This window comes from Prunus dulcis, chromosome 7 (genome assembly GCF_902201215.1).
Source record: "Prunus dulcis chromosome 7, ALMONDv2, whole genome shotgun sequence".
NCBI lineage: Eukaryota > Viridiplantae > Streptophyta > Magnoliopsida > Rosales > Rosaceae > Prunus > Prunus dulcis.
Window position 1 is genome coordinate 11,666,414 of NC_047656.1, and position 26,194 is coordinate 11,692,607.

General features: G+C 36.3%; 3 protein-coding genes across 6 annotated transcripts; all 3 read right to left on the minus strand.

Moving 5' to 3' along the window:
• Positions 1 to 427: 427 nt before the first annotated feature.
• Positions 428 to 3,714, minus strand: LOC117635900 (protein SMAX1-LIKE 3). Its single transcript, XM_034370280.1, has 3 exons — positions 2,522 to 3,714; positions 1,978 to 2,218; positions 428 to 1,842 (listed from the first exon to the last, which is right to left on the minus strand). Exons 1-3 carry the CDS (start codon positions 3,712 to 3,714, stop codon positions 661 to 663), a joined length of 2,616 nt encoding a protein of 871 aa, XP_034226171.1. The 3' UTR covers positions 428 to 660.
• A 4,198-nt stretch (positions 3,715 to 7,912) lies between these two features.
• LOC117634364 (protein TRANSPARENT TESTA 9-like) lies at positions 7,913 to 17,733 on the minus strand. Of its 4 annotated transcripts, XM_034368444.1 has the most exons (20): positions 17,512 to 17,733; positions 16,811 to 16,862; positions 16,606 to 16,682; positions 16,380 to 16,513; positions 16,107 to 16,200; positions 15,816 to 15,873; positions 15,129 to 15,237; positions 14,889 to 15,009; positions 14,622 to 14,808; positions 13,262 to 13,533; positions 12,882 to 12,970; positions 12,678 to 12,733; positions 11,988 to 12,035; positions 11,683 to 11,823; positions 10,760 to 10,865; positions 9,969 to 10,043; positions 9,789 to 9,838; positions 9,061 to 9,214; positions 8,801 to 8,967; positions 7,913 to 8,505 (listed from the first exon to the last, which is right to left on the minus strand). In XM_034368444.1, exons 1-20 carry the CDS (start codon positions 17,562 to 17,564, stop codon positions 8,218 to 8,220), a joined length of 2,331 nt encoding a protein of 776 aa, XP_034224335.1. In that variant the 5' UTR covers positions 17,565 to 17,733; the 3' UTR covers positions 7,913 to 8,217. The 4 variants fall into 4 exon arrangements, with proteins under 4 accessions (XP_034224335.1, XP_034224336.1, XP_034224337.1 ...); XM_034368445.1 differs by lacking the exon at positions 11,988 to 12,035; XM_034368446.1 differs by lacking the exon at positions 9,969 to 10,043.
• Positions 17,734 to 23,282: 5,549 nt separating this feature from the next.
• Positions 23,283 to 25,139, minus strand: LOC117635886 (probable aspartyl protease At4g16563). The gene has a single exon (XM_034370262.1). It carries the CDS (start codon positions 24,975 to 24,977, stop codon positions 23,544 to 23,546), a length of 1,434 nt encoding a protein of 477 aa, XP_034226153.1. The 5' UTR covers positions 24,978 to 25,139; the 3' UTR covers positions 23,283 to 23,543.
• Positions 25,140 to 26,194: the final 1,055 nt, after the last annotated feature.

Sequence of the window (26,194 nt, forward strand, 5' to 3'; positions counted from 1 at the left end):
TTTTTTGCGAGGTAAAAATAAATTCACCCAATTAATTTTCCTACTGTTACTTTAGGGGCTGATATGTGAGAGAATAAATTTGATCCACTTATTCTTACAGTCCCCAACATCTAATCAAATCCGAATTAGCCTCTCGAATGTTCATCGTATCAGAAAAAGAAACAAAAAAAAGTTCCCATCATATAGTGGTCATCTTATTCTCAACCCTTGTTGCCATAATTGACTAATATTTCTACGAACGGGAATAAACTAGGTATCATAATCATAAACACAGTACAAAATTAGTGATAGACAGTGGAAAGCTGGAACATTCCACACTAAAATCCTACTCAACTTGTTTGGTACATGCACAAGAACTCTACTTGTAGTCCTCTCAGATTCCATGCATGAACAAGGAAAGAAGAGATGCCTACGGAACAAAGGAAAATATTATGGAAATAAATTAAACCAACCACCAATCTGTTACAGGAAAATCATGGATCATAATGTACATGTATTACATAAAGAGGAAGATCTTTTAATTTCCAGCCCTAAGAATCTAAAAGAAACATGCTAATTAACCAAAGAAAGTTTCAAAAGAAGCAAAAAAGACACTTCGAAAAGTAAAAAACCACCTGATGAAACTATTTTCTTTTTCTTTTTTTCTCTTTTTTTTCCCCCTCACAATTCTTGAATTTTGAAAATAATCCGTCTATCGACAGATTCAAGAAGACCGATGTCATCGATCGACTGATCCTCGGTTCTATCACCATCAACTCCACCATCATCAAATGAAATGTTCAAATCCAAAGACACACAAGGGCTTGTTTGCTCTAAAGCAGCAACATCCCTATTGTCTTCTTCGTGAGACCCCTGTGACAGCTTTTGCTTAATAGGAGGAGAGCAAGCTCTTGATCTCGAACTGAAGCTTTCACAGCTCAAAATGATGATAGCATCTCCAAGACCTACTTCTTCACCACTCGAATTCGTTATCCTTCCTCGTTCTATCGCTCTCTTAAACCCCATTTGTGAGCAGTAGTCTGCTTGCTCCACGTCCTCCACTAAAAACACCCTGTGGGGATTAAAAGACACTGCCTCCGCGAATCTTTCGACATAGCTGCAGCTTTGCTCGTCTCTAGATCTTTTGTTCCTGCAATCCTCAGTTGAATCTGCTCGAGTCGATGAGAAACTACTTAGTGCGATGGAAGTGAGGTTGGTTTGGGAGCCGAAGACAAGCCTGGCCAATTCCCTTGCAACTTTCAGTTTAGCTTCCATGTCAATGCCTTGAAAGAACAACCATGTTTCTTCTTTAGTGACATCACTGTAGTTTCCCATCTTGTTCCCTTTTCTTCTCACCGTGCCTGACCTGCATTTCAAGATGGTGCTTGCAATTTCAGGAACTATATCCTTCTGCCATGGGACTTTGGTCTCCAATGCACTGCATAGGGTTTTGAGGTTTTCGGTGTTGAGCTCCTTGAACCTCTGCACATAGTGATCTGTTTCCATGACAATATCACTGGATGAGGCTGAAGTAGGGGTAGAATTGGGATTTGATGAAATTGGTTGTTTGGGACTATTATTCTCTGGAATGTACATTCTCAAACTGGGTTGATCATCAACAGCCTTGTTACAATTAGATCCAGATATCCAGAAATGTTGGTGCCGCCACGAATGATGATGGTGCAAATTAGGGTGTTGTGGTTGTTGTTGCTGCTCATATGAAAAGTTGGAAGTGGAGGAAGAGGGTGAGAGAGAAGAGAATATTGTGAGGGTTCTTTCAGAAGAATTATTGGAATGCTGTTGGTGCATTGAATTGCAAATAGAGTTCCACTTTTTGCAAAGGTCTGAAACTGGGACAGAGTTCTGGTACCCAAAAAAGAGGAAACAAGATAATTGCAAAGGAAAAAGTTAGTTTTGGAGTACATCTATTAATGCTGGGCCATATATACATAGGTAATTATGAAGTTTATTAGGAGCTGAAAGTGTTATAATTAGAACCTGATCATTAGTACTACTTGGCACTTTGTTCTCATTTTTGTACTGTTGGAGCCATGCAGGTAGGCTTGAAGTGGTGGATTCACTGTTGCAGCTGCTGCTGCTTTGTAGGCTTCGAGCTTCGGCTTCAAACTTGGATGAACATTCTGCGCAGCAAGTGAGCTGCTTGCCTCCACCTTCAAGCATTTGTCTGTTGTTTGTTCCAGTTTCAGCTATCTTGCTTGTAGACTCACTTTGTAGGTCACTGTAAATGGATGTAAAGTTGATGATAAGAACTTTAAATTCACGTGATTTTGAAAGGGAAGTCTGAATTAATGCTGAAGTCATTGTTCACCATATTCCTCATCCAATTAAAAAGGAAGAAAAGGAAAAAGTTGGATGGCAACTTAGAGAGGCTCATTAATTTCAAAAAGAAAAAGAAAAGGAAAAACCAAAACTTACTTAGTAAGTTGTTTGCACATTTTCCTCCAGATAAAAGAGATGTGCCAAAATACAACACTTTTGAAAAAGAGTAAGCAAAAATTTATCAATTTGTAATTTGCGGTACCTGTCAGTGACAAGACTCAAGCGGAGGCTGCTGGAGGGAATTGTAAGCGGATGAATACCCCAAACAGTCTCCAGTGATGGATGGCCAGATTTGCATCTCATGTAAGTTTGGAAAGTAGCCATCCCCACAAGCCACAGCCTCCCATTCTGATGATCTCCATTCATTCCACAAAGCAAGTTCCCAAGCTCCATGATCATGTGCTCCACAGGACAATAATACCCCCTTCCCTGCTCACTTGAACTACTAGCCCTATATTCACTTGTCCACTTGAGATCTCCCACAAATAAAATAACCCCTTTGGCCACACAGCTCCTCACTGTGCTCTTCAGCTCTCCAAGCTTCTGTTCAACCTCTACTCTAGACTGATGTTCAAAAGAGGACAGGGTAAGGGTTATAAATTTTACCTCTCTCAAAGCCTCAACTACATCACCCTTCTCAACCTTATCCATCAGTCCTCTAACCACACCCTCAATACTAGCAAGACACTCTCCCACAACCACAATACTTTTCCTTCTCTTCTTCACTAAATTCTCTATAACACTTGTCACATCCTCACTTCTAACTGGCTTTCCATCTTTGACTCCAATACTCTGACCAATTGACGAAAATTGATGAGGGTTGACTACTAAGAGACTATTGTTTTCCTTGGGCTTGCTACTCACAGGAGTTTGGGAATTACATATTTCTAAAGAGACTGCTTGTTCTACATTGCTTTTCACTTGGGTACTAGAAAACCCAGCTTCTCTCATCACTCTACTAACACTTGGATCATCTAAGATGGAAATTATGAGTTGCTCCAACTCTATTTTCACAGCTAGGAGGGGCTGCTGCTGGTTCTCAATCGAACCGCGCCTTTGGTGAGCTTGAGCACGCTTGAAAGCCGCAACCAAGGCGTTGGAGATGGAAGACTGTTGGGGGTGAGAGCCCAACATGGGGCTAGAATTGGATGCCGGGAGGCGGTTGAGGGCAACATTGAAGCAAAGCTCAAGGGCTTTGCATTGGAGAGGGTGAGAGTGTGATTGAAGGCAAGCAGTTCGCAATAGGCCAGTTGAAGAGGAAAGCATGGTGTGTGCAACATGGAGAGGAGTCACTTGGGCATGGCCACGTTGCCTAGCTAGGGTTACTGCTTGCTTTACTATATTTGCAGCCTCTGTGGTTAGACCTTGTTGAAGTGTGCAACCTCCTGCCCTCATCTTCAACTCTGGTGATCTCCTATTGCTTTCTTTGATTATATATAAGAAAAAAGGAGGTCAAATTAGACGGTGAATTAGTAGATGGAGAACTTGTTGAGATTTTGGGTTCATGGCCTGGTGATCAGTTTAGTGTTGAAAGGGAGAAGTAAGACGGGTTTTGAGAGAGGGGCTAAGAGAATTTTGAACTCAGCTATATGTAGCTAAGATCAATTATATATGGAGTGTAGTAGTAGTGGTAGTATGAAAATTGTTTGTTATCTAGGGATCTAGATGATCATGATGATATAGTCGTGGAGAGAGAGAGAGAGAGAGAGTTTGGAGAGAGAAACCTACAAAGAGAGAGTGAAGGGCAGAGGGGGGTGTGAAATTTATGGGAGGGTGGGGTGGTGCTTTTCTTGTGGGTGAGGTAAAAATTGGGGTCCAAAGTCGATTTTGTAGTGGAAAGTGGAATGCATGTGCTGACAAGCAGTACTCTAATGTTGTGCACCAGTATCAAAGGCAACTCAGCTTTGCCTTCTCTCTTTAATTCTTTCTCACACATCAAATTTCATAAAAGATATGGAATTCATTCGGAAGTGCGTCTCTCTCTTTTTATGCAAAAGATTTAATTAAATATTAATAATTACTCATATGGTACTAACCTAGAAATAAACACCTCCTTTTCTAGTAATATACAGAAAATCTTTGGTGTATCATAATAATTTCTGCATAATCTAATTACCAAATTGCAGCCAATGATATACTTTTCTCCCCCCTTTTTCTCTTTTTGGATATAAAGTTAGCTATAGTATAACAACTAAATGAATTTTTCATCAAGTAGTTCTTAATTTAACAGCATTTCTCTTTTCAATGTTGGAATAATATATCCAGTTTTTTGTTAGTGTTATTCTTTTTCTAACGGTAAAAGAGATGTTAAATTTATAATTCTTTTTACGTGAATTCAAATACCCTATGTAAAATCAATCGGCAATAAAGAATCTAAATATATATATAGTACTGTGTTGTGAGAAACTTTCTCCATTAGAAACCCCTCTCCTCGTTGATAGTAACATCACTCTGCTTACTAATCTCCATCTTAAGAAATTGGTGCTGCACGAGGATAAATATATTCAGTAATTAATCCAACATTATTGATATATATTTAGGCATGATGAGGTCATAGGTTTTTGTACTGTAACCAATGAGAGAGAGAGAGAGAGAGAGAGAGAGAATATGTGAGTAAGATGGGATCCGCCAAAACCGAGGCCCTGAAAAGAGAATGGGACTAAATGTCTCAAGGAATCGGGAACTGTGTACGATTTCCTACCGGACTCAAAGACATGGAATAAAGCTTAAAGCTTTCCCTCCCACCATTTTAGTTAGAAATAATATATTTGTAGTATAATGGATATACAACCAAAACCAACAAAGCTAGCCGATGAGATGAGCTGGGCTGAGCTTCAGCCTTTAAATTCATGAAGAGTCATATGCATGGGGATTAATAATCCAGACATTCCTTCCTCTCTCCCTCTCCTTTATTACATAAAAGTGAAGCTTTTGGACCTTCTTTAATTCGTTTTTTCCCCTTTGAAAACACTTATAATCACTGTGTAAAGAAAAGCCAAATTATAACGATACCATTTTCGCATCTTTATATATATATATATATAGTGTACAAATGGTAATCTATTTTAATTATAGAGTGTTTATTTCAAAACTAATTAATTAGTAATAAATTAATTATAGCTTTTTAAACCAAAACACAAAGGCAATTGAAAATAAAAACCTAAATTAAAGACAGTGTTCCGATTCAATGGAGACGCTTGTAAAAGTTAGCAAACAAGAACCCTACTTGAAAGTTAAAGAAAAAAAAAGTAAACTATAATTAACAACCAATTAAAATTTTCTTTGGTGACTAAAACCAAATTACAAAATCTCTTTCCTCCTCTTCTTCTTCTTCTTCAGCAGGTTCATCAGTCAATCTGGTTTTTTTTTTTTTTGGTGGGTACTGTTGTGTAAGCTTTTTTGGTGGCCAGATTAGTTGGTCTTATTCCATAGCACGAAACATAGAAAGGAGAGCTAAAACACTACTCACCACCTTAGCTGGGTGTTAAGCTAATAATATAACATTAACATACATATAAAAATCAAAACATACATACACAGATCCTTACACAAAAAACGAGAGATCTCCATGCCCTTTCATTCCTCAATCATCTTCTACCTTTACTTAAGTTAACAAATCAATGTTTTTTTCTTCCTCCCCGCTAATACATATATATTTAATTACATATCAATCTTTACTGAGCCTATAATAGCTTCATCAGTTTTATTGTCTCCTTAAAAAGTAGTCTTGTAAAACAAGTTATCTACGCAAGGGATGAAATAGATAACAATTTAGCAATTGATATTGGAGAAAGATAGTGATTAAGGTAACCATACATGAGATTGTTTCTTATTGGAAGCACAAGAAGAATCGAAAATTATATCGATATATAAAATTGCATCTTATATTGTCAAACAGTCTGACGTGCTAATGCATATATTAATTTCTTTTTTCTTTCAGAAAATGAAATTATATCACATATACATTATACATATGTTATAAAAATGGGAATTAAATGTGAAATGGGAGGTAGGACCCAAACACTGCTTATACAGGTCCAGATAATCCAAAACTCCCCGACTGTTTATTCTAGCTCATTCATTCCCCCAGTCAAAAAGTTTCTTCTATCTTTGTTGTCCTAAAAAGACATAGAAAGCCACCAAATAATTTGAACACAAAGCACTCTGCATTGCTAGAAAAGGAGCGTTTGAATGGGATGAGGAATATCTACGATTACTTAGAAAACACCCTAACCCATTCTTTTCTCTCTCTCTCTCTCTCTCTCTCTCTCTCTCTCTCTCTCCCCCATACACTGGTACTAACGGTTAACCTGGTTTAAAGAAAAGAAAAAGAAAAGCCATGGCCATAACTGCTCTGCTACTTGTTAATGTGTGTATGGACGCCATGAGATTTGTGCCAAAGTGAAAGTTATATTAGGGTCGTGTATCTTTTCTCTTCTTTCACTATCAAGTGCTTTGATGTGTTATGGGAACACAATGCATTAGAGAGCAGTAATATTTAATTTATTTATTTTCTTGTTCTAGCTCTTCTCTCTTTTGCTTAAAGTAAAGCACTCTCTCATAAAGCCATATTAAAAGTAAAATATGGCATTATCTACTCAAAAGGGCCGCTCATTTTATGCTTTTAAGCTTCAAATAAGAGCATCTTTGGCCTATACGTGGCCATGTGGGCGAAAGCAATATCCAAGAGAGAGAGAGAGAGAGAGAGAAGAGAGCAGCAAAACACCATAGATCTAGAGAGAGATAGAGACAATGGTAGAAAGAAAATGGTGAACAATAAAAAAAAAATTATAGAGCAATAGGGAGGCCCTGGCCGGCCAGTCGACTTTAAAGGTTAGAAATGAGAAAAAGTTGCTCTAATTTTGACATGACAGCCTTGTTAATGTAAAGGTGATGGAATTACGTACCACACACTCCTTTTCCCAAAAGTTTTCATTACTTTTATGCTATTGCTATCTAAATTGTTCTGATTAATTATTAACTTATATCATCTAATATAATCTTTCATTCATTATTTACACTTCAAAAGGCGGCATCATATTATTCAATATTCACCATTCACCACACTAGATAATATAACTACATGTATATATAATCAACACTCGTGCTTCAATTTTTGTACCTGTACGTACTTCAGCTGCAGCTCGCTCATCTGTGTTTTTTTTTTTTTCCTCCTTTCTTTTTTTAAATCTGTGAAAGAGCAAGGACCGACCGCACTGAAGTGCAGCATTCAAAGAGATACTAGCTTTTGCTGCACTTGAATTTGCCCCAGATAAGTGGTGGCCAGTTCAGTTCTGATCACCAAAAGCACGGCTTTTCCTGCATTTGCTTTGCACCAAACATGTACATTTTTTGAGTTTGCTATGCTATACTGGAGCTGTAACCATCTCGACTGGACCAAGCCTTTTATGCATTTCAAGCGTGCAAAGTTAAATTTATTACCCCTCAATTATATGGCGGGTTTATATATTTTCGATACGAAAATTAATTAACTCTTGTCGTAGGTGTGGAGAATAGAAGCGTTTTTAGTCGTTCTAAAAGCACGGTATGCTATTAACAATTACAAGAGGAACAAAATTAGTGAAAGCTGAGATTAATCTGAGGTGTTGCTACTACAAAGAGCATTGAAATTCAATAGAACAAACTCAGTCAATGAGTATATATGTCCAATATGATACATTTCTACCTCAGTTTTATTGAGAAATAAGACTAGGAAGCCCTTAATTGCTAGCACATTTAGAGATCAGTGGTCTGTTATTATAAACAACCTATATATTGTGAACAGCACCCTTAAATGTGACAGCAACAAAATTTGGAAGAGAAAAAAACGAGGGAAAGCCGAAAACGACTAAATTGAGAATGTTGGCAAACTAACTTACAAACCCTCAAATAAAAACTTCACTCATCTTGGCTCTCTGTCTCTGATAAATTTCCAGGATAACTATCCTGCAGTAGAGGAGCAAGTATGCTCTCAACAGAGGATCTCTGCTTCCTAATTTCCTCGAGTATTGACAATCGAGCTGCTTCGCAAGCGTTGGCATTTGAGAAACCAAGTGTCCATCTCCCATCAGCCACATGATTGGACATCCCTGATGATTGATGGCCTACTTTAATTTTATGGAGTTTTGGTTCAAACTCTCTTATCTGAAGATGCAACCATGTCGGATGGTCCTCATCTACCTTTGGCTGTTTCAAGTGAGAAACCAAATTAAATTTGTAAAATAATAATGACCAGAATCAAAGCAATTTCAAGTTCCTTCAGGCCTGTATTATGAACAAGTCTTCAATAAATAACTGGACACTGATCTAGCATCCGCCAAGAACACTGGTCCTAACCATACACAATTCATCAATACAAGTATCATATTACTAAATCAGATTCATTGGCCTGTTGTGCTACTAAAATAAAATAAAATTCTGAGTTGATATAGCCAAACTTGGCCAGGCATAGAAGCAAATATATACAAATTTTTTTACTTACATTCAATCCAGCCAATGGTCCAATAGCAAGTACTACTCCTCGTTGACTACGGAAAGGATGCTTCTCTGCAAGCAGCACTTTTCCAGTAGTTTCCCTTGCCTTAGGTATCAGGTAGATATCCCTGATTCCGGCATTGGAAAATGCGATTGTACATGGAATTCCAGATCCTGCAAAATGTTGTATGAAGTGAAATAATTTAAAAAACAGAGAGACAGAGAGAGAGCCTGGATACTATTCAACTTTTACAGAAGAATACCCACTTAAAGAAACCTCTGACCCAAAGCTTGCAGATGCAATGTCTGAAGCATGTGTTTTACTAGAATCAGCAATTGTGCTGCTCATATTCAGCAAGGGTTCCTGAAGCAATTCTCCTTTGAAAATACATGATTTAAGCTGAAGATAGAGAATGAACACCTACATGTATACAAAATACATGCGCTCACTATGAAGTCTAAGAAAATAATGCATGATAAGTCTAGAGTAACATGCAGAACACAATGTATGACTCATAAGATAGTGCACGGTGCACCCATGACTTTAACAGAGAAGTTAGTACGAGCATAAATGGCAACAGAAGGCATGCTTTAACAAGTATCAAATCCAAACACATCAACCCAGTTCACTATTATATACTGAACTCAGTCGAATCTACTACTCCTGGATACTGAACTCACTCCATTTTCTTTTACTTTTCTTGGGCATTGGGCATTTGGCAAGAGTTGATTTTGACACCACATTCTATGTTGGAAGCTGATACTAAAGCATGCAATAGCTCATAACCTAAGACTAGCAAGGCATGTTAGACCGTTATGGACACCAACACTCCACCAAAGTAACATTCATCTTGGAAAGATTACTACATCAAACTCAGATGTTGGAAATTGAAACTAATTTCAGTGTTTAACAGCTTATAACCGACCAGCAAGGCATCCTCTCTACAACATAAAATTTGAATCTGAACAATCATTGGACAATGAATGAGGATTACCTTCACAGTTTCAACCATCCTTTTCCAAGCGAAGTATGAAGTTGCATCACCTGCAATATGCATATAATATTTAATTCTCTTATCAGATAACCAAATACTTTATGAAGCATCACCATAGGAAAAATACAATCCTACAAATAAAAGGCTTAATCAATACCAAAAAATAAAACAATTTTATACCGTCAGTAGCTTGTTGGCTATCATCAAGCTCTAGAACAAAAAAAGGATCTTTGCATTGTGATGATTCCTCGAGAGCTGTTTGCAGCACCAAAATAGATTAACTGAATATAGAATAAATCATGGCTTTTCCTTTCCGGGGAGAAGCTGGTGCCAATATAAGAATATAGAATACTTATTGACACATCCTAACAACAAAAACTTTTAGGAATAGTGATAAACCACCTAAACTTCACATGATATTACTTAAGTTTAAATCCGGCAATTTCAACCTCTGAATTTGTAATGATTTCCACGTGTTGGGCTCTCCAATTGTGGGAGAACCCATACATGAGAGAGATTTGTTAAGAGTATAAACTGAATTTTGGCCTTCCACAAAAACTTATTGTGGAATAAGAGCATGAGATCTTGAGTTCTAATCCTTGCAATTGCAACCTCATAATTTATATCAAAATCCTTTTGACCCAAGCATTAGGAGGGGCGAGATGTTAAAATATAAAGTAATGTTAGTTTACATCCTAAAAGTTTAACCTGTTTTAATTTTCTGGTTACAATCTAAGGGAATCAAACCCTTGACCTAGTCTAATCCTAACCCATTTCCCCCATCCACCCTCTTGGGCTAACCCTAGGGGCTTTAACACCTTAACTTTTTGGAAACAATGATATTAAACTACCACCATTCTTAAAATAAACCATAGAACATATACTAACTACCTCTAAAAGTGCATACTCAAACACATAAACATAACATGAACCAACTGAGCCCCACCCCCCGGCAGACAAAAAAAAAGTACCTGCTTTACAGTTTGGCCATTCATTTCTTAACACCTCAGGGATATGATCAAACCAGCATCCATCAAGTTCTTTCTGAAGGCATTCACGGGATTGCTGATATGAGGACTGTCCACAAAAACTAGAAAATATAAAACTTTAGAAAGTATGAGACAGGTATACAATGTATCACACAAAAGATCATATGGAAAAATAAACGTGCACTTCAGAGCTGGCTTGTTACTCTTGCCTCAGAAAGGTCAGATAGTGTTCTTCAAACTCTATAGCAACACAAAGATAGTTTTCGTCATGATATGTCTTCTAACTGTTCCTACAGCAATTATGAATGTTTGACCAAAAGACTTATTTAGCCATAACCCAATCTTCATCATCTATCAAACTTTCTACTTCAAAACCTACATATAAAATCCCGCCATACAGTGTGGTCTACCAAAGCTACGCCCTGGAAGGGGTGATGAATTACTAGTCCTTCTAGAGGATTTTCACAAATATCCATCATAATTCTCCTCTGGCTGGAGAAATCTCAACCTCAAGTTTTGTAATGTCAAAGTATTAGCAACTTTAGACTTGGAGCTTCAACAAATTGCTCCTTGAGTAAATAAAATATGGACAAAGTAAACTTCCTAAAAAAGTTCTTATGCCTAAAAAGATACAAGTGTTCTTCCATCCATCACTACAATCATTGATGGAAGCTGAAAAGAATAACCGAAAGTTCTAATAGAACACGCACCATTAATGGTTTTCCGTCTTACCAAGAAGAAACGAAAGACAATAAAGGTAGGGAGGATTTGGGAAAATCATAACCAAACAAGAATGATTATCCATTCTTTCTCGTATGCATCTCTGATGCCAGTACACTTTGATAATGTAATTCAATAAGAGAGCATATATAGAATAAATTCTACCAAATCAGTCAAATCCTTACATTGAGTAGCTCGAAATTATGATCACCAAGCCCTTTTCCTTGTAAAATCAATAGCTTCCGCAAGAACCACCCTGTATGCCATTGTATTAGTATAGAGAAAGGTGGTTGACTTGCTAAAACCTTCAATAATGCATTTAAAATCTGTAAAATGAAAATTCAGTTCATCACGACACTGAAAGCCACACTGAATTAGGATGCATAGGGTCAAATTTTAAACAGTATATTTTTATGACCAAAATGACTGATGGAGATATGTTATTTATACAAACAACAGGTGGAAAAGAATTCTCAAAGAGTCCCTATACCTGATCCATATATTTCACTAGAAGATTTCCGATATTTCCATCCACTGCCTGTGAAAATATAAAATGAAAATTTGTAAATACATTTACAAACTCAAGACGGTGGAAGAAAGTATCATGAATCTTCAAAAATCCATATACAAGACTAGAAAACCCAAAACATTCAAAAGATTCCAAGAGAGATATAAATTAAATATGAGAGATTGTTGTAAAATAAGAGGCATAGCCTCAAGGCACAGATAGACATAAATGTTGTGTAGTTTTCTACTTGAATAAAATATTTTTCATGTAACCTCAAGAAAGGAAAGGATGAAATATTAGACTCTCTTCATAATGTTATTAGTATTCAAAACACTATTATATTATCTACCATAAATTGATCTCGAAAGAGAAAAATACCTAAGGACACAAAAAAGCTAACAGCAATGAAATACCATATATGCATCATAATATTAATGGTAATGAATTCAATGGCTAATTATTTTACAACAACCTGATATAATCGCACAAACAACTGAAGCACGGTTAAGAATCAAACAAAAAAAAAAACAATCATAAAGGTAATATGGTAACTAGTTTTTATTAGTAAAAACTACTCACTTATTACCAGCTGCACAGATGATTTGATAGTTAGGAAACCCTTGACAGAAAATATAAGTTTGTATATTAAAAAAATTGAAGTTTAATACTCACAATCATATTTTGCATTCCATTTAAGCCAATCATTTGAGCTAGTAAAGGATGAAGATCTGCATTAATGCAAAGACAAATCAAAGATATGAATGAACAACACTGGGACATAGAAAATGCTCATTTTTATTTTTTTTAAAGGCTATATAGACTGATGCATTGAAGTTATATCTCAAATCTATACAACAGCCCACTGTAAGTTAGTACCTTTTGCTTCTGCTAAAATAAATAATAAGAATAGTGATGCTAGTGATAGACTAGGATTGTCAGAGAAAACATGTGCTAGTATTCCACTCCTGCACCAGGAAAAAAAAAATTCATAATAAGTTAGAATGTCCTTAGTTCATAATTCTCATCATTTTATAATAAAAACATTAATTAACCTGTAAAAGTAGTTTATTTAGAAGTGAATAGATCGTAATCACTTTACTTTCCTAATAGTAAGATACAGTTGAATGAGCGGAAAACAATCAACACACCAAAACTAAAATTTAAGAAAGAAACTAAGCTCTCTTTCTCTCCTTTTTTTTTTCTTTCTTTTTTTCTTTTGAGAGAGTAATAAGAATGAAATGAAATGGAGAAACAACCTTTTATTAGAGGCAGTATCTCTAGGGAGGCTACTGTTTTCTGCTCCTTCAGTCTCAGGACTAGACGATACTACTTTTCCCATTTCACTCAATATAGATTTAGCATGACTAATGCTCTCAGTTGAGTCCCTTTCAATAGCATCTCTCACACTTGATGTCATATAGGGATATAAAATAACTCCAGCGACAGAGTTGAACATGCCTTTTCCACCAATGACTTGAAGAAGACGAGAAACAGTATAGAAAGACGTGACTGCAGATAGATTTGAGCCCTGGAGATTAAATAACGTGGAATCAATACAGCATATAGGAAAAGTATATCACCATGAATTCGATCTACAACTAATGCAACTAACATGATTGAGTTGCCACTGGCTCGATCTTTTTTTTTTCTTCATGTTTTTACTATTTTTCATATGTCAAGTGGTTTCTAATTTTCTGTTTTTTATTATCTGTTGATCATTATACAATCATATATAACTATATTCTTTTTAATCAAACCCAGATCTGAATGGGATTAATCTAAGTAATTCTAAATGTAATTGGACTACAGATAAAATCTTTAAAATTGGATACAAATTTAAATGATCATCTTTAGGTAAGGTAACAAAACATTAAATCTGGCAAAAACCAGAATGGGATCAGATCTTTGATCCAACCCATTGGCAGTTGTGAGCAAGGTGTGGAACCTACTGTACTTCAACAGATGATCAAAATTAATCCAATCAATAACATCAAATTCTTAAAAAGAAAATAGTTATATATGATTGTATAATGATCAACAGATTCAATCTTAAAAAGACTGATACACCATACAGCTAGACGTCATAAATAAAATTCCTTTTTTAAAATTTGTGCTCTTCCACCAATTCCAGTTAGCTAGGAGTTTCAAAGTGGAGGTTTCTATTATATGAGTTATCAATGTACTACTTAAAAATTAAGGCACCAATGAAAACCTCATATATAATATCAGATATTATATTATATAGTGCTAATACATATTTAGATATAAAACATAAAAATCCAGGTTTTTGGTAATAATCAGTCAGTAATCAGTAAATGTGATTTCAGGTTTCGATTTGTTACAAGTGGTTGCCAAAACCTAGAAATAGTCAGTTGAAGATCAATTGATCTAGTAAAAACCAAACCAAAACACAGCCCCATGCCAATCATACATTATGAAAATCAACCAAACATATTGGATTGCTCCTAATAAGATAAACCACACTGTCCAAATTTAATGTGCACTTACTCAATTCCAAATTTTCCAAAAGGAAATATCTACCAACAAAAAGTATTATTGTTTCTCATGAAGTAGATAAGAATGAAAATGAAGCAAATAAGAGAAAGAACATCTCACATTGCTCTGCCCTAACTGCAGTAATGGGAGTAAAATGGGAAAGATTAACATTCTGAGAAGATTTTCAATGACTACTGTACTCAAACGAGACTGGCCAACTCCAAGCATGTCATTGAAGTAATACAGATCATCGACAATCTTATCAGTTTCCAAGAGTAGTTCTTTTCTCTTTTGATTTGTTCGCATCCTGCATCAATACTTAATAGTTCAGCCTTAATATGCATATCACTACCAGAATCTTTTTATAAAAAATCGAAAGACACATACTCTGTAGCATGGACAAGGGCATCTAGATGAAAAAATTGATTGCTTAAGCTTGAAACCAAGTCTGAAAAATACTTCGAGACTGGAGCACTTGTTATATATTGATAAACCATATCATCACTAACTGCATAACCAAAAACAAAAAACTGTATTATATTACCAAAAATGTAATTGCAACCCAAAATTTGCTACATCTCTTCTATTAGCAGCTTCGAAAAATAGTGATAACCAATAACATGTTACCATTATATATACTGAGAGTTAGTGCACGGATAGCTGTCTGAATCATCTTTTCCCCATGGTGGGCAAATTTGAGAGCCTCATTATACAGGGGAAACGAGACTACAGAATCCTGCAATTGAAGGGAGACATAGAAATAAAAATTTATTAGGGGCCACGCTGATTAGCCATGTACATTTAATAAAGCTCCCATGCTTTCCCAATGCCATAAACAGTAATGCAACGCAAAAGTTGTGAGCATCTTTTATTTATTGAATAAAGATTGAAATAGTGGCTGTCTTTTCATGCAACTCATTAATGCTTCTTCCCCTTTTCAAAAGAACTTAATTTACTGTAAAAAAATAAAAAATTACTCAAGCCTAGATGATGAAAAGAACGCAAAACATGAATACAACAGATGAATGGCTTTAAAGATCTCCACACAAGACAATGAGAAATGATAACAATGATTGGACCAAGCCTTGATGGCCCTGCTTGAAACCCCTTGGAGAATAAAAACAGGAGAACATGGAACACATGAAATACCAAACACTTACAGTTATTCCTTCTTAAATAGTAGGATCTCACTTAAAGCGTACTTTTAAATAAACCTTTTTACATTTATCACCCTTGATATGCAGGTTACTATTACGACTGAAAACGCATAAATCATGAATGGTGATAAAACTTATGCAATAAGCTTTAACTTACCCCATAGACCTTCAGAAGAAGGCAAACTGTGTCTTTGTTTAATTTATTGCTCACTGCTCTGATAAGAGAGAGAGAGACAGAGGGATCAGAAAAGTATAAACTTCACAAGTAATGAAAAAATCAAGCTAAAACTGCATCACGAGGACAAAAACTCAAACCAGTTCAATTATTTTAGCAAATGACAGTTAAAGATGTTAAGTCTTATATGTATGTGTGTGTGTGGGTATATAGAGAAAGAGAGAGAGAGAGAGAGAGAGAGAGAGAGAGAGAGAGAGAGAGAGAGAGAGAGACCTCAAAAATGATACATAATATAAGGCTAGATCTCCTCCAAATTCAAACTTATGTCCTATAATGTTGTTGATATAGTCATTGCTAAAACAATAGTCTGCATCAGAAACCATCAAAACGTCACCAATAAGTACAAGCAATAAGAATAACCAAATGACATAAGAAAAAAAAAGAAGACAAACTGGTGAAGACAAATAACTGATTTTCCAACATGATTGCAGATACCAAAATCTTCTGTAACTAAACATTGAAGGAGTAATGCATTTAGCATCTTACAAATTGAATGGTCACTATTCATGTTTTGAATCATTATACTCAGATACTGAAGCAACGGTGCCTCAATTCTTGAATTTTTACTGATCTTTAGCACTCGAACAAATTCTGCTAAAACTTGGTACTCCATAAAATATCTGCACATAAGTTATAAATAACAATTAGAATACCAACAAGAAAATGGAAAGCATAACCATAGAGAAGGTTTACCATGAAAAACAGTTCATACTCGAAAATCAGTGGGTCTTGTCTATCACCATAGGTAACTAGCTCCACTATGGACTGTAGTAAATCAATGACTAATTCCTGGTAGAGAGTTGGAGGGGGGAGAGAGAGAGAGACATAATAATTAAAGTAAAAATATAATATAATAAAAGATTGATAGTTTACAAAATCAAACTAAATGAAATTATAGAAAAGTCAAAACAAGTTACCCTGTTATGCCAGTCCACAACTTTGATCTGCCGCAGTTCATTGATTACGTACCTATATCCATAAACAAGATTTTTTTTTTTTTTAAAGTATTAATAATAAAAAATGATGATGATGATGATGCCAATCAAAGGAAATTGTGTGTGCATGCTTTTCATAAGACTTCTCTACCCTCTCGTTCCCTCTCCTATAAATCTCTACTTGTTCTTCCTTTTTCTTCCAAAAGTACAAGCAACACCATACTGCTTGGTTAATGCACAACAAACCTACCCATGATATACTATCCTCCTATGACAAAAATTTCATTCTATGGTTCGGTCCAATATACACATTTCCACTTTATTTCCAAAAATCAGGTTTCGGAAAGTGGACAAGGAACTAAAATTCAACTACCACCCTCTATACCCTCAAATGTAAATTAAATTACACGTTCAGAATAGCTCCATTTGCCCGCCATGTTGTTCAGGTCTTCCATTCCCCAGCCCAACAAGCCATTCGCTCAGCACATTTAGGGAAATTGAGGGAAAAACACTATGGAGACTTAATTCAGTGAGCATTGTTCAACTGAAAGAGGCCAGATTAGACCATTTCTCTTGCAATTGCTCAATTTTACTTACAATTAATTAGTTTAAAAGGGAAATTGGTACAAAAATTCATGTAAAACCCTAACTGATGGGAAATGGAGAGGAAGGAGGAAGCTTACTTGAAGTACTGAAGAGAGAAGCGGTCGATGGAGCGCCACAGAGAGCGCCACATGGCGGTGATGATGATGGCGTTGAGCGATCAGAAGCGGAGGTTGAAGACTAACTCGAAGAGCGTTCGTTGTGCCTTGTGTGTTTTGGTACGAATTGAAGGAAGGGAGGAAGGAGAAGGGCGTTTTTTTCTGGTTGCTTTGGCTGTTTGGTGGATTGGCGGATTATTTTTGTGCCAACTACCTGTCAACGTCCCCTCCTGGAGAGTCTACAACTGTAAGCTAAAAATAGTATACGTGTCCTCAACTCAACGCACCGCGGAGTTTATTATGTCGACTCACTACGAATTGATTCAAATATAATTTGTGTACGTTATTAAATAAATTGATAATACCACGTGGACATTCTTTACAAATAAAAAACAGGATTTTTGACAGAAATAGTTTAACCTGATTTCTATTTTGGTTCTCTGACTCCTTTTTTGTTGTCAAATTGGTCCCATTGTTAAACTTACAGTCAAATTACGAGGTAAAATTGTCGATCTAAGAACTAATCTCCTCTCACACAATCAGTCCAGCACTACAACGAACATTTCCCTTCACAAGTCGTTACTCTCTGCCCTAAATTGAAATCCTAAGCTTTGGTTGAAGTCAATTTCTTTGACTTTGTTGAATTGGGATAGAGAGGAACGACTTACAGAAGGAAATGTTCATTACAGAGCTGGGTTGGTCATTTGAGAGAATTCTTGCCCAAATTGATTATTTTACCCCTCAATTTGACCCCAAATTTGATGGTGGAACCAATTGGACACTATATAGAAAGTTAGAGGATCATTGAAGTGAAAATTTTAGTTGGATGACCAAAATAAAACTCGACATAAGTTTATGGACCGTTTCGGTCAAAACCCATATTTTTATTTGTAGAGATTGTCTAGGTTGTATTATCAATTCATTTAATAAAGTGAGGATACAACAAGAAGCTTGTAGATCAAGTGGTTAAGAGCATTTATCCATGTATCTGAGGTCCTATGTTCGATTCACATAGGACCTCAGATAAAAATATGGACTGAACACACCTATAGTGTCAATGTACTTGAATTATAATACATCTACAATTATTAACAAACTCAATATGTATTATTATTTGAATGAATTTGTACGAGAATAAAAGCATACAAGCAAATGGAGAAGACATCATAAAGAATGCTAGTGTGAAAATTGCTTCCCCAAAAATGCATAGAATTTCCAATTTAAGACCCAAAATATTGCAGCGGAAAACTCTGATCTGGTGCACTGTTGTGTTCATGGTCATAAAAAAGGTTCTTGGCCCAATATTACCAACAAACAAAAAGAAAGTGTTGTTGTCCAACGATTTTAGTGGGCTTTAGCCTGAGTTTGACATGGATCTTGTTTAATTTTTACCCCAAGCTAACCCAACCCATTGAGATGTATGCTCTCTCTAAAAAATAGTGCGCCATATTTTCTTTTTCTTCATCTTCATCATTGAAAATAGTGGAATTGAAGTACGATTGAAACTTCACAAGCCCATGAATAAACAACAAAACTCTAAAGGCGACCAAAACTAGGGCAACGTCGGGAGGGCAACCAAACTTATTATGGAAGAGTACAATTGAAGTCGCCTTAAAAAGGCGGGTTTGCCAGAGTGTAGAATTCGAATTTTGAATTTTTTTTATTTTTTTATTTTTAACATTGAGAATATAAGGGTGTGTTTGGTATCTTACTTTTTTATAGGGTCGAATTATTTGGTATCCTACTTGGATTCAATTTTATAAACTCAAAAATCAATTTTAAATCCAAAGCCACAAAAACTCGTTTGGTAAACCCATTTTTAAAATGTCAAACTCAAGAAAAACTCATAAACACCCTTATTATTAAAAACACAAAAAAAAAATAAAGAGTAAGAGTTTATAGTTTTTTTTTTTCCTTCTCTCTCCTCCCTCTCTCTCTCTCTCTCTCTCTCTCTCTCTCTCTCTCGATCCTCCCTCTCTTGTCTCTTTCTCTGTCCTTCTTGCCTCGTCTCTCTCTCTCTCATCTCTATCTCTTCCTCCCCCCTCTTCGTCTCTATCTCTCCTCCCTCTCTCATCTCCCTCTTTCATTTTCTTTTGTTAATTTCAATTTAGGAATTTCAATCTGTGAATCTAGGGTTTCTGATTTTCTTATTTTAATTTCAAATTTTTAGATCTTAAAAATAGTTTGGAGTTCAATACTAAATAAATTTTTATATCTTAAAATCACTATTTGAAAACTCATATTTTTAAAAAGAATCATAATTTTTTAATTTACTTTTTTTAAATAGAATACCAAACAGAATCTAAGTTTCGCAAGTCTAAAAGCTAATTGGTCCAACTTGTCTATACTTGGACTAAAAAATGGCCCTTGAAGTCAAAAAATGAACTTCATAAGCAATCACATAATCATGGTAAATCGAGTTCCATTGTTTTAGGGTATGAGTTAAAAATATCGTCGTTCAAAACAATATTAAACTATAGCGGTAAAAAGGCCTCAATCAATTGATTAAGTCAAAGCAAACATGACGATCATTTCATTCGTAGATAACATGCGAGTGTAAAACATACTCCAACCTTCTTTTTCCATGGACTATAATTATGCTTAATGAGGAACAAACAACCTTATTAGCATGGACTATAATTATGCTTAAGTATGCTAATTGTCTTGTATAATCAAGTTGTGCTGTTGGCAACATTTTAATTTATACCATGAAACGACTACTCTTTGTACCTACAGGCAACTTCTAATCTATTATATTCCTGTAAATCTTGGCAAAAACAACAATATTCCTGTAAATATCTTTCACTATACATGTAGCCCCAATTTTAAAAAATCGCATCTGGGGTCCCAATGTATGATGTGACAAAATTACAAGGGGCCTAGGCTGTTGTTTTCTACATCAAGAGGGTAAGACAGATGTAAAATTTTGGGAAATTTTGCTAATGTACGCTACAATTTCTCCATTATATCCAAGAATTTACTTTGTTGGATATTATTCGATATGTCTAAACCGTTGATGAGCATAATGTCAATTAGCCCAATAAAACAAAATATTGACTTGTAAATCAGTAATATCATATTCGAATCTCCGTAGCATTTTGATGGCAATGCGTGTGATACCTCCACAATGCAAGCATGCATGCATGCATCGACCGACATTTTTAACTAAAACATCTCCAATTTCCAAAGTTGGTTTTTAATTATGCCGGTCATTATATTATAGTTAACCAATGAGAGAGGCATATTAGTTAAAGAAGATTTGGAGGATCCATAATCTTCCACCTCCATGTCAGACAAGAAAAGTGTCCACCGGCAGGATTAAGCACTAAAGCCACCACACACTTTGTTTGGCTAATAAGGACCAAGTGAGTAGAGATTCCAAAAGCAATATTAAAAAAAGCCTTGAGGTTCCAATTCCCACAACCATGTGCCCCCATGACTCATCGCTTTTGTTCTTATTATATTCACTCACATGTCTTCAATCTTCAACATCACTTATCGTCCAGGACAAATTGGGGAAATTTTGTATTGTCACAACTTACAGGACTGACTGACTTTCACTTTGATATATATTTCTGTAGGGGATGGGACATTTTCTTTAATTAATAATAATATATTCTGGTGGAAAGTAGGGCCATTTCCCATATTAGGGTTGCAATATGCTCATGTCCAAAATCATAAGCATCTTATTTTCAACAAAACTTGTGATGAGTATTTTTCACTCTTTTACTTTCTACGTGTGGAAAATGCAACATTCTCTCCTTGAAAATCAAGTTAAGTTCGTAAGCATCTTCCCATTTGATTTGCTACGTCAACATTCTATCTCTTTAAAAAAGAACATGACATATATACAAATTTATTTTGTATAAATATGTTCTTGTTTCATTTATCGCAAAAAATTTCATGTTTACAAATACATAAGCGATAAATGATACAGTTGCCTTAAAATTTTCCTTGTCCTTTAAACTTAGTTGGTTACTTTTCTAACTTTATCTGTGTACAACTCTTGGGAAAAATGTGAGTCATAACAGCCAGCCATACCTCTCCATTCATGTTTTGTTGTTCTTATTAGCACTTGACAAAAACACTACCCACCATTGCCCAAAAAGAACAGAGAGAAAAAGACTACCCACCAAACCAGCGCATGGGAAATTGTAAAATTATTGTAAAAAAGTTGTCAACACTTAGCACAGTAGATGGGAAATAGATATGAACCCCTCATATGCCAAACAAATTAATTCCACTTGTGGTCCTTAGTTATCAATGTATCTGTTTCCTTCTTTGGTGAGTTTAGCTAACCCTAATGAACAGTAGAGGCTTTCCACCCTGGCCTAGTTATTTTTGGGGACCTCGTAGGTTCATATATCATAGGTGTAATGTATAACTGTATGCATATGTTACATGTAGATATACATCACGTCTATTTTCTGTTGAAAAGGTTATAAAGTTGGTCAGACAAATTCAACAATTTTTTTCAAAGATTGTAATTGAATTCCAACTACGACCTATTCTCTTGTCACACAAATGCTTAAGTTGTCTGATTGTAAATGATCAATAATTCAGAATTAAAATATGACAATTTAAGAATAATTTACTTATGTACAATTCGACACGAGAATATTTTTCTAACAATTCGCATTTCTATACTAAGTAAGGATTTTGCGGTTTCACCATTAGTTACATGCTTGAAGCAGGCACACTTGAAAAGCTTTGTATGCATCTCAACAATAAGGTAAATAGTGTTCATGTGAGTTTCACAAATGCTTTGGACGGCGCTGATTAATGCTAAAACTCTCAACTATAAAGACAACCCATTTGCCAACTGTGGAGTTGAGAAAAAAAAAAAAAAAAAGTTGCATTTGCCGGTGAACTAGGGAACTACCAAACATGTGCCAATCTACTTGTCTAGCCAACTTAATTATATGTCCTTTTAATCAGATTTGAAATCATGTGAACTAATCAATAGATTCAATACTATGCACCCACCAAGGTTAGGTACTATTAATATATTGACTGATAAACCAAATTATATAATACATTTTGAGCCCTAGCCTTCTATCTAATATAGAAAATAGCAATACTAGACTGTGGTACATAATTGCAGACTTGGACTTAGCCAAGTTGGTTAGAGTTAATGTGCTCCTCACTCTACACCCAAATTCGAATCCCCCTTCACATAAGATCGCTCGTAGAAAAAAAAAAAAAAAAAAAGAACATAGCGTATAATAGCATCGGTGCATGAAACTATTGATTAGAGTGAATGAGCTGCCTTGTTGGTCAGATAGTAAAAGTCACAAGAAAGTTAGGAAAGGGACAGAGAGAGAAGGTACAAATAGATTATGGAAGTCAAATTGATATATAATTTAACCGAAAGCAACAAAAGCGCATATCTTTGTTTACACCGAGGAAAAGGTAAAATAATGAGTAACTTTTTCTCTTACTAAATTGCAAAGTACTTCCATGCCCTTCACAATCGGGGATTTCTTAGAAGAAAAAAACTAAATATTATGTTTCTAAGGATTAGGTGTTTTGTATAAATAAAAAAGAAATGTATTTGGTGATTCTTACGTCAGCTATATATTCACATGATGAAATATTATACTGCAACGGTCATATGACTTATTTGTATTTATGTCTCTTCTCGCGTAATTTAATAACGTCACATACTATAAAACCTCATAATGGAAGTTTCTATGGATATGAAAGTGAGGTGGCACGCATGTGTAATACAGAAAGAACTTTATGCATAAAGATACCAAATGTGACACATAAACGTGACATGTAACATTGATATATATAAAAAAGCACTTTATGCAGCAGCACTTCTGCAAATTGTGTAAATTATATTACCCTTCTTCTCTATTGTGATAAATCATCACTAATCTAAAGAAAACAATTAATTTGTCCTTGCTTAAATCTGCACAAATATTTCCTCTCATCGTTGTCAAGTCACCGCAGTAAATTTGTGCACCTCTTATTTTCTCTACAGTAAAAAACTGCAAAATGGGGACCTTTTATTTACAGCTCTGTTTTCGAAACCCAAACTTCTCATGCTGCAAATCATACTCCACATGAAAATTCTGCTGCTGATAATTGCCCAAAATAATCGCAGGTCCACCATTACCGCCTGGACCTACAAGCCCATCTGTAACAATGGTCAAGCACACAACGCCTGAGCTTGAAACCATAGAGAAATAATTCTTCGATGGCAATTCCATCTTGGCACCACCTTTGAATTGGAAGACCAATTCTGGGAAGTCAACTTTCTTCTCCTTTGAAATGTCGAAGCAGGGCCTTAAGCCCGTTTTGTTTTCCAAGTCCTTGGCTCTTGTGTAATTCGCCATCTGGGCTTCGAACTCTTTGGCCACGGGTTCGAAAACCGGCTTCTCCATGAACGTGAAGGTCGAGCCTGAGTCGACTATGGTGCCGCCACTGCTGTCGGCTCCAGGAACCAGAAACTTGTAGGGGATTTTGACGTTCTTGTTGCCCACAATGACTTTTCTGAGCATGATGTAATAGTATTCGCGGAAAGCGGAGTTTGGAGGACCTGGGTTTTTCTGAAATGGGGTGGATCTCAAGCTTTGAAGTTTGGTTTTGTTTCTCTGGCTTTCAGCGATGGTGGGTTCTTCTTCAGAGCTTGAGCTGCTGCCACTGCTGCTGCTGTAGAGGACAAGGTCGCTGCTTTGTGGGGTGTCGTCGAATCTGTGAGAGACTAAGCAGTAGGAGAATTTGGTGAGGCCCATTTGGGCAGGCAGCGATTGTGGTCCGCGGCCAAACCCAGCAATCCCAGCGGGTTGGCGGATCGAGACGAAAGAGCAGCCGACGAGAAAATCCGGGACAATTTTCTTGGGAAAATCGAGTGTCTCGGAAAGTAAAATCCCAGCTGTGGTGCCTGAACCGTACTGGATTATGTAAGTTGGGCAGGCTTGCGAGCAGTTTTGGTGACTCGGGTTGTTGCAATTTGGGCATTTGGATTTGACTTCTGGGCCAAAAATCCAACCACATTTGGGGTTTTGGCAGCCGACGATTTTGGATGAGGAGGAGAGTTTGGGCTTGAAAGTTGGAATTTTTGCTGGGTTGATGTTTGGGAATTGGCATCTGGAGCAAATGTAGCGTTTGGTGCAGGGGAACCAAACAAGGCTGCTTCCTGTGTCCATAATGAAGGAAGAGGTTTGTGGGGGTGTCCCAAAGTTGAGGGAGACTGAGTAGTCGCCATAGCTGTGAGGAAAGAGAGGGACTTGGGTGAGAGAAGAGTTGGGTTTTCTGGAGTTTTTGATGTGGTGGGCTCTGGAAATGGAGGCAGAGGCATGGAAGCTGAGGGCTTGGAGTGGATCTGAAGATGGGTGGTTGGGGAATGGGGAGAGAGGGAGGGTGATTTTGGAGGAGAGAGTTAGAAGGAAGAGAGAGAAGAGAGAGGTTAGAGTGAGAAGGGACTTGGGATTGGCCATGGATTGTGAATTGTGGCAGGGTAGCAAGAGATGCTGCTGCTTTCTGTAGGCTGGGTTTTGGTGGGCTTCTTTATAGTGAAAGAAGCCAATGCAGGAACAGAAAAAAGGAGAATCATGTTCGATTTGAGCAATAAAACTCCCCTTTTGCTGCACACAATTAACAGGACATGCCCCTGCGTTACAAACCTAATCTAAAACATATATACATACGTACTTTAACGGCTAATCATCGTTTGGGAGACTGGACATAGCGACATGTATACAATCGAGCTAATTATAATTCTTTTTCTTTCAATAATTTTAGAGTAGTATCTTATATTTACCACAAACGAACGAGGTTTATTTACCCAAAAAATTATCGCACTTGCGATTTATGCTAGTAGTACCATAGTGCAATTTCCACTACATAAACAATTCGATTACTTTTAAGATTGGCTTTAATTAAGAAAGAAGAAACAACATCTTCAAAAGTTACAATGATTTTAAACTTTACAACTCTTTACCAAACTTTTGTCATAAAAAAAAAGAAATGCAAAACTCTGAATGGGTCGGATGGGGTAGCCTCCCATCCCCCTTAACTTTTCCGTATCAAGAAAGCTCTGACTGGGTCATGCCTCCATTAAGTTTCCTTCCCCTTTTTTTTCTTTGTTGGTAAAATGCCTACTTTATATTTGGAAGCTGGAAAACCACAACATGATGATTGGAACTTGGGACAGCTTAGCATGGAAGGAAACAGCAGGCCAGACAGAGAGAGGTAGGGTAGCCTTGTAATTTCATGAAACCCCAGATCCATTTAGGTAGAGTTTAAAATATTACAGTTACCCAGAAACCGCCGAAAAGTCTGCGGTAAAAAACAAAACTTGTAGCCGTTTGAAAGAATGGTTACATACAGTGGTCAAAATACGCGGTAAGCCTTTCGTCTTATTACCGTTGCCAAATACATCCGGCGTGTCGTATATATGATGAGATTGATAATCCTCTGCTTCCGAGCTCACCGTAAACTACACATGGTGGTGGAAGGAGGGACCGAGAAGAGCATCAGCGGTGTGGTGCTCTAGGTAGTATGATCCGGATGAAACGACAATCAATTGGATCAGGACACGTGATTATGTGGAGCGTCGTCGTGTCACTCTCACACCTCTAAAAAAATTATTTTTTATTTATTTTTGGCTCCATAGATAACTGTTTTCAACAGTCTCCAAAGCCGAAATCTTCTA

Excerpts from the sequence above, each read along its gene's own strand:
- LOC117634364 (XM_034368444.1), bottom strand. The coding sequence starts at position 17,564 with ATGTGGCGCTCTCTGTGGCGCTCCATCGACCGCTTCTCTCTTCAGTAC. Across the intron at positions 15,874-16,106 it reads TATTATGTATCATTTTTGAG|AGCAGTGAGCAATAAATTAA; the intron begins GTCTCTCTCTCT and ends CTCTCTTATCAG. Across the intron at positions 10,044-10,759 it reads ATGGCCAAACTGTAAAGCAG|CTCTCGAGGAATCATCACAA; the intron begins GTACTTTTTTTT and ends TGCTGCAAACAG.
- LOC117635900 (XM_034370280.1), bottom strand. The coding sequence starts at position 3,714 with ATGAGGGCAGGAGGTTGCACACTTCAACAAGGTCTAACCACAGAGGCT. Across the intron at positions 2,219-2,521 it reads TTGAGTCTTGTCACTGACAG|TGACCTACAAAGTGAGTCTA; the intron begins GTACCGCAAATT and ends ATCCATTTACAG. Across the intron at positions 1,843-1,977 it reads CAAGTAGTACTAATGATCAG|AACTCTGTCCCAGTTTCAGA; the intron begins GTTCTAATTATA and ends TTTGGGTACCAG.
- LOC117635886 (XM_034370262.1), bottom strand. The coding sequence starts at position 24,977 with ATGGCCAATCCCAAGTCCCTTCTCACTCTAACCTCTCTCTTCTCTCTC.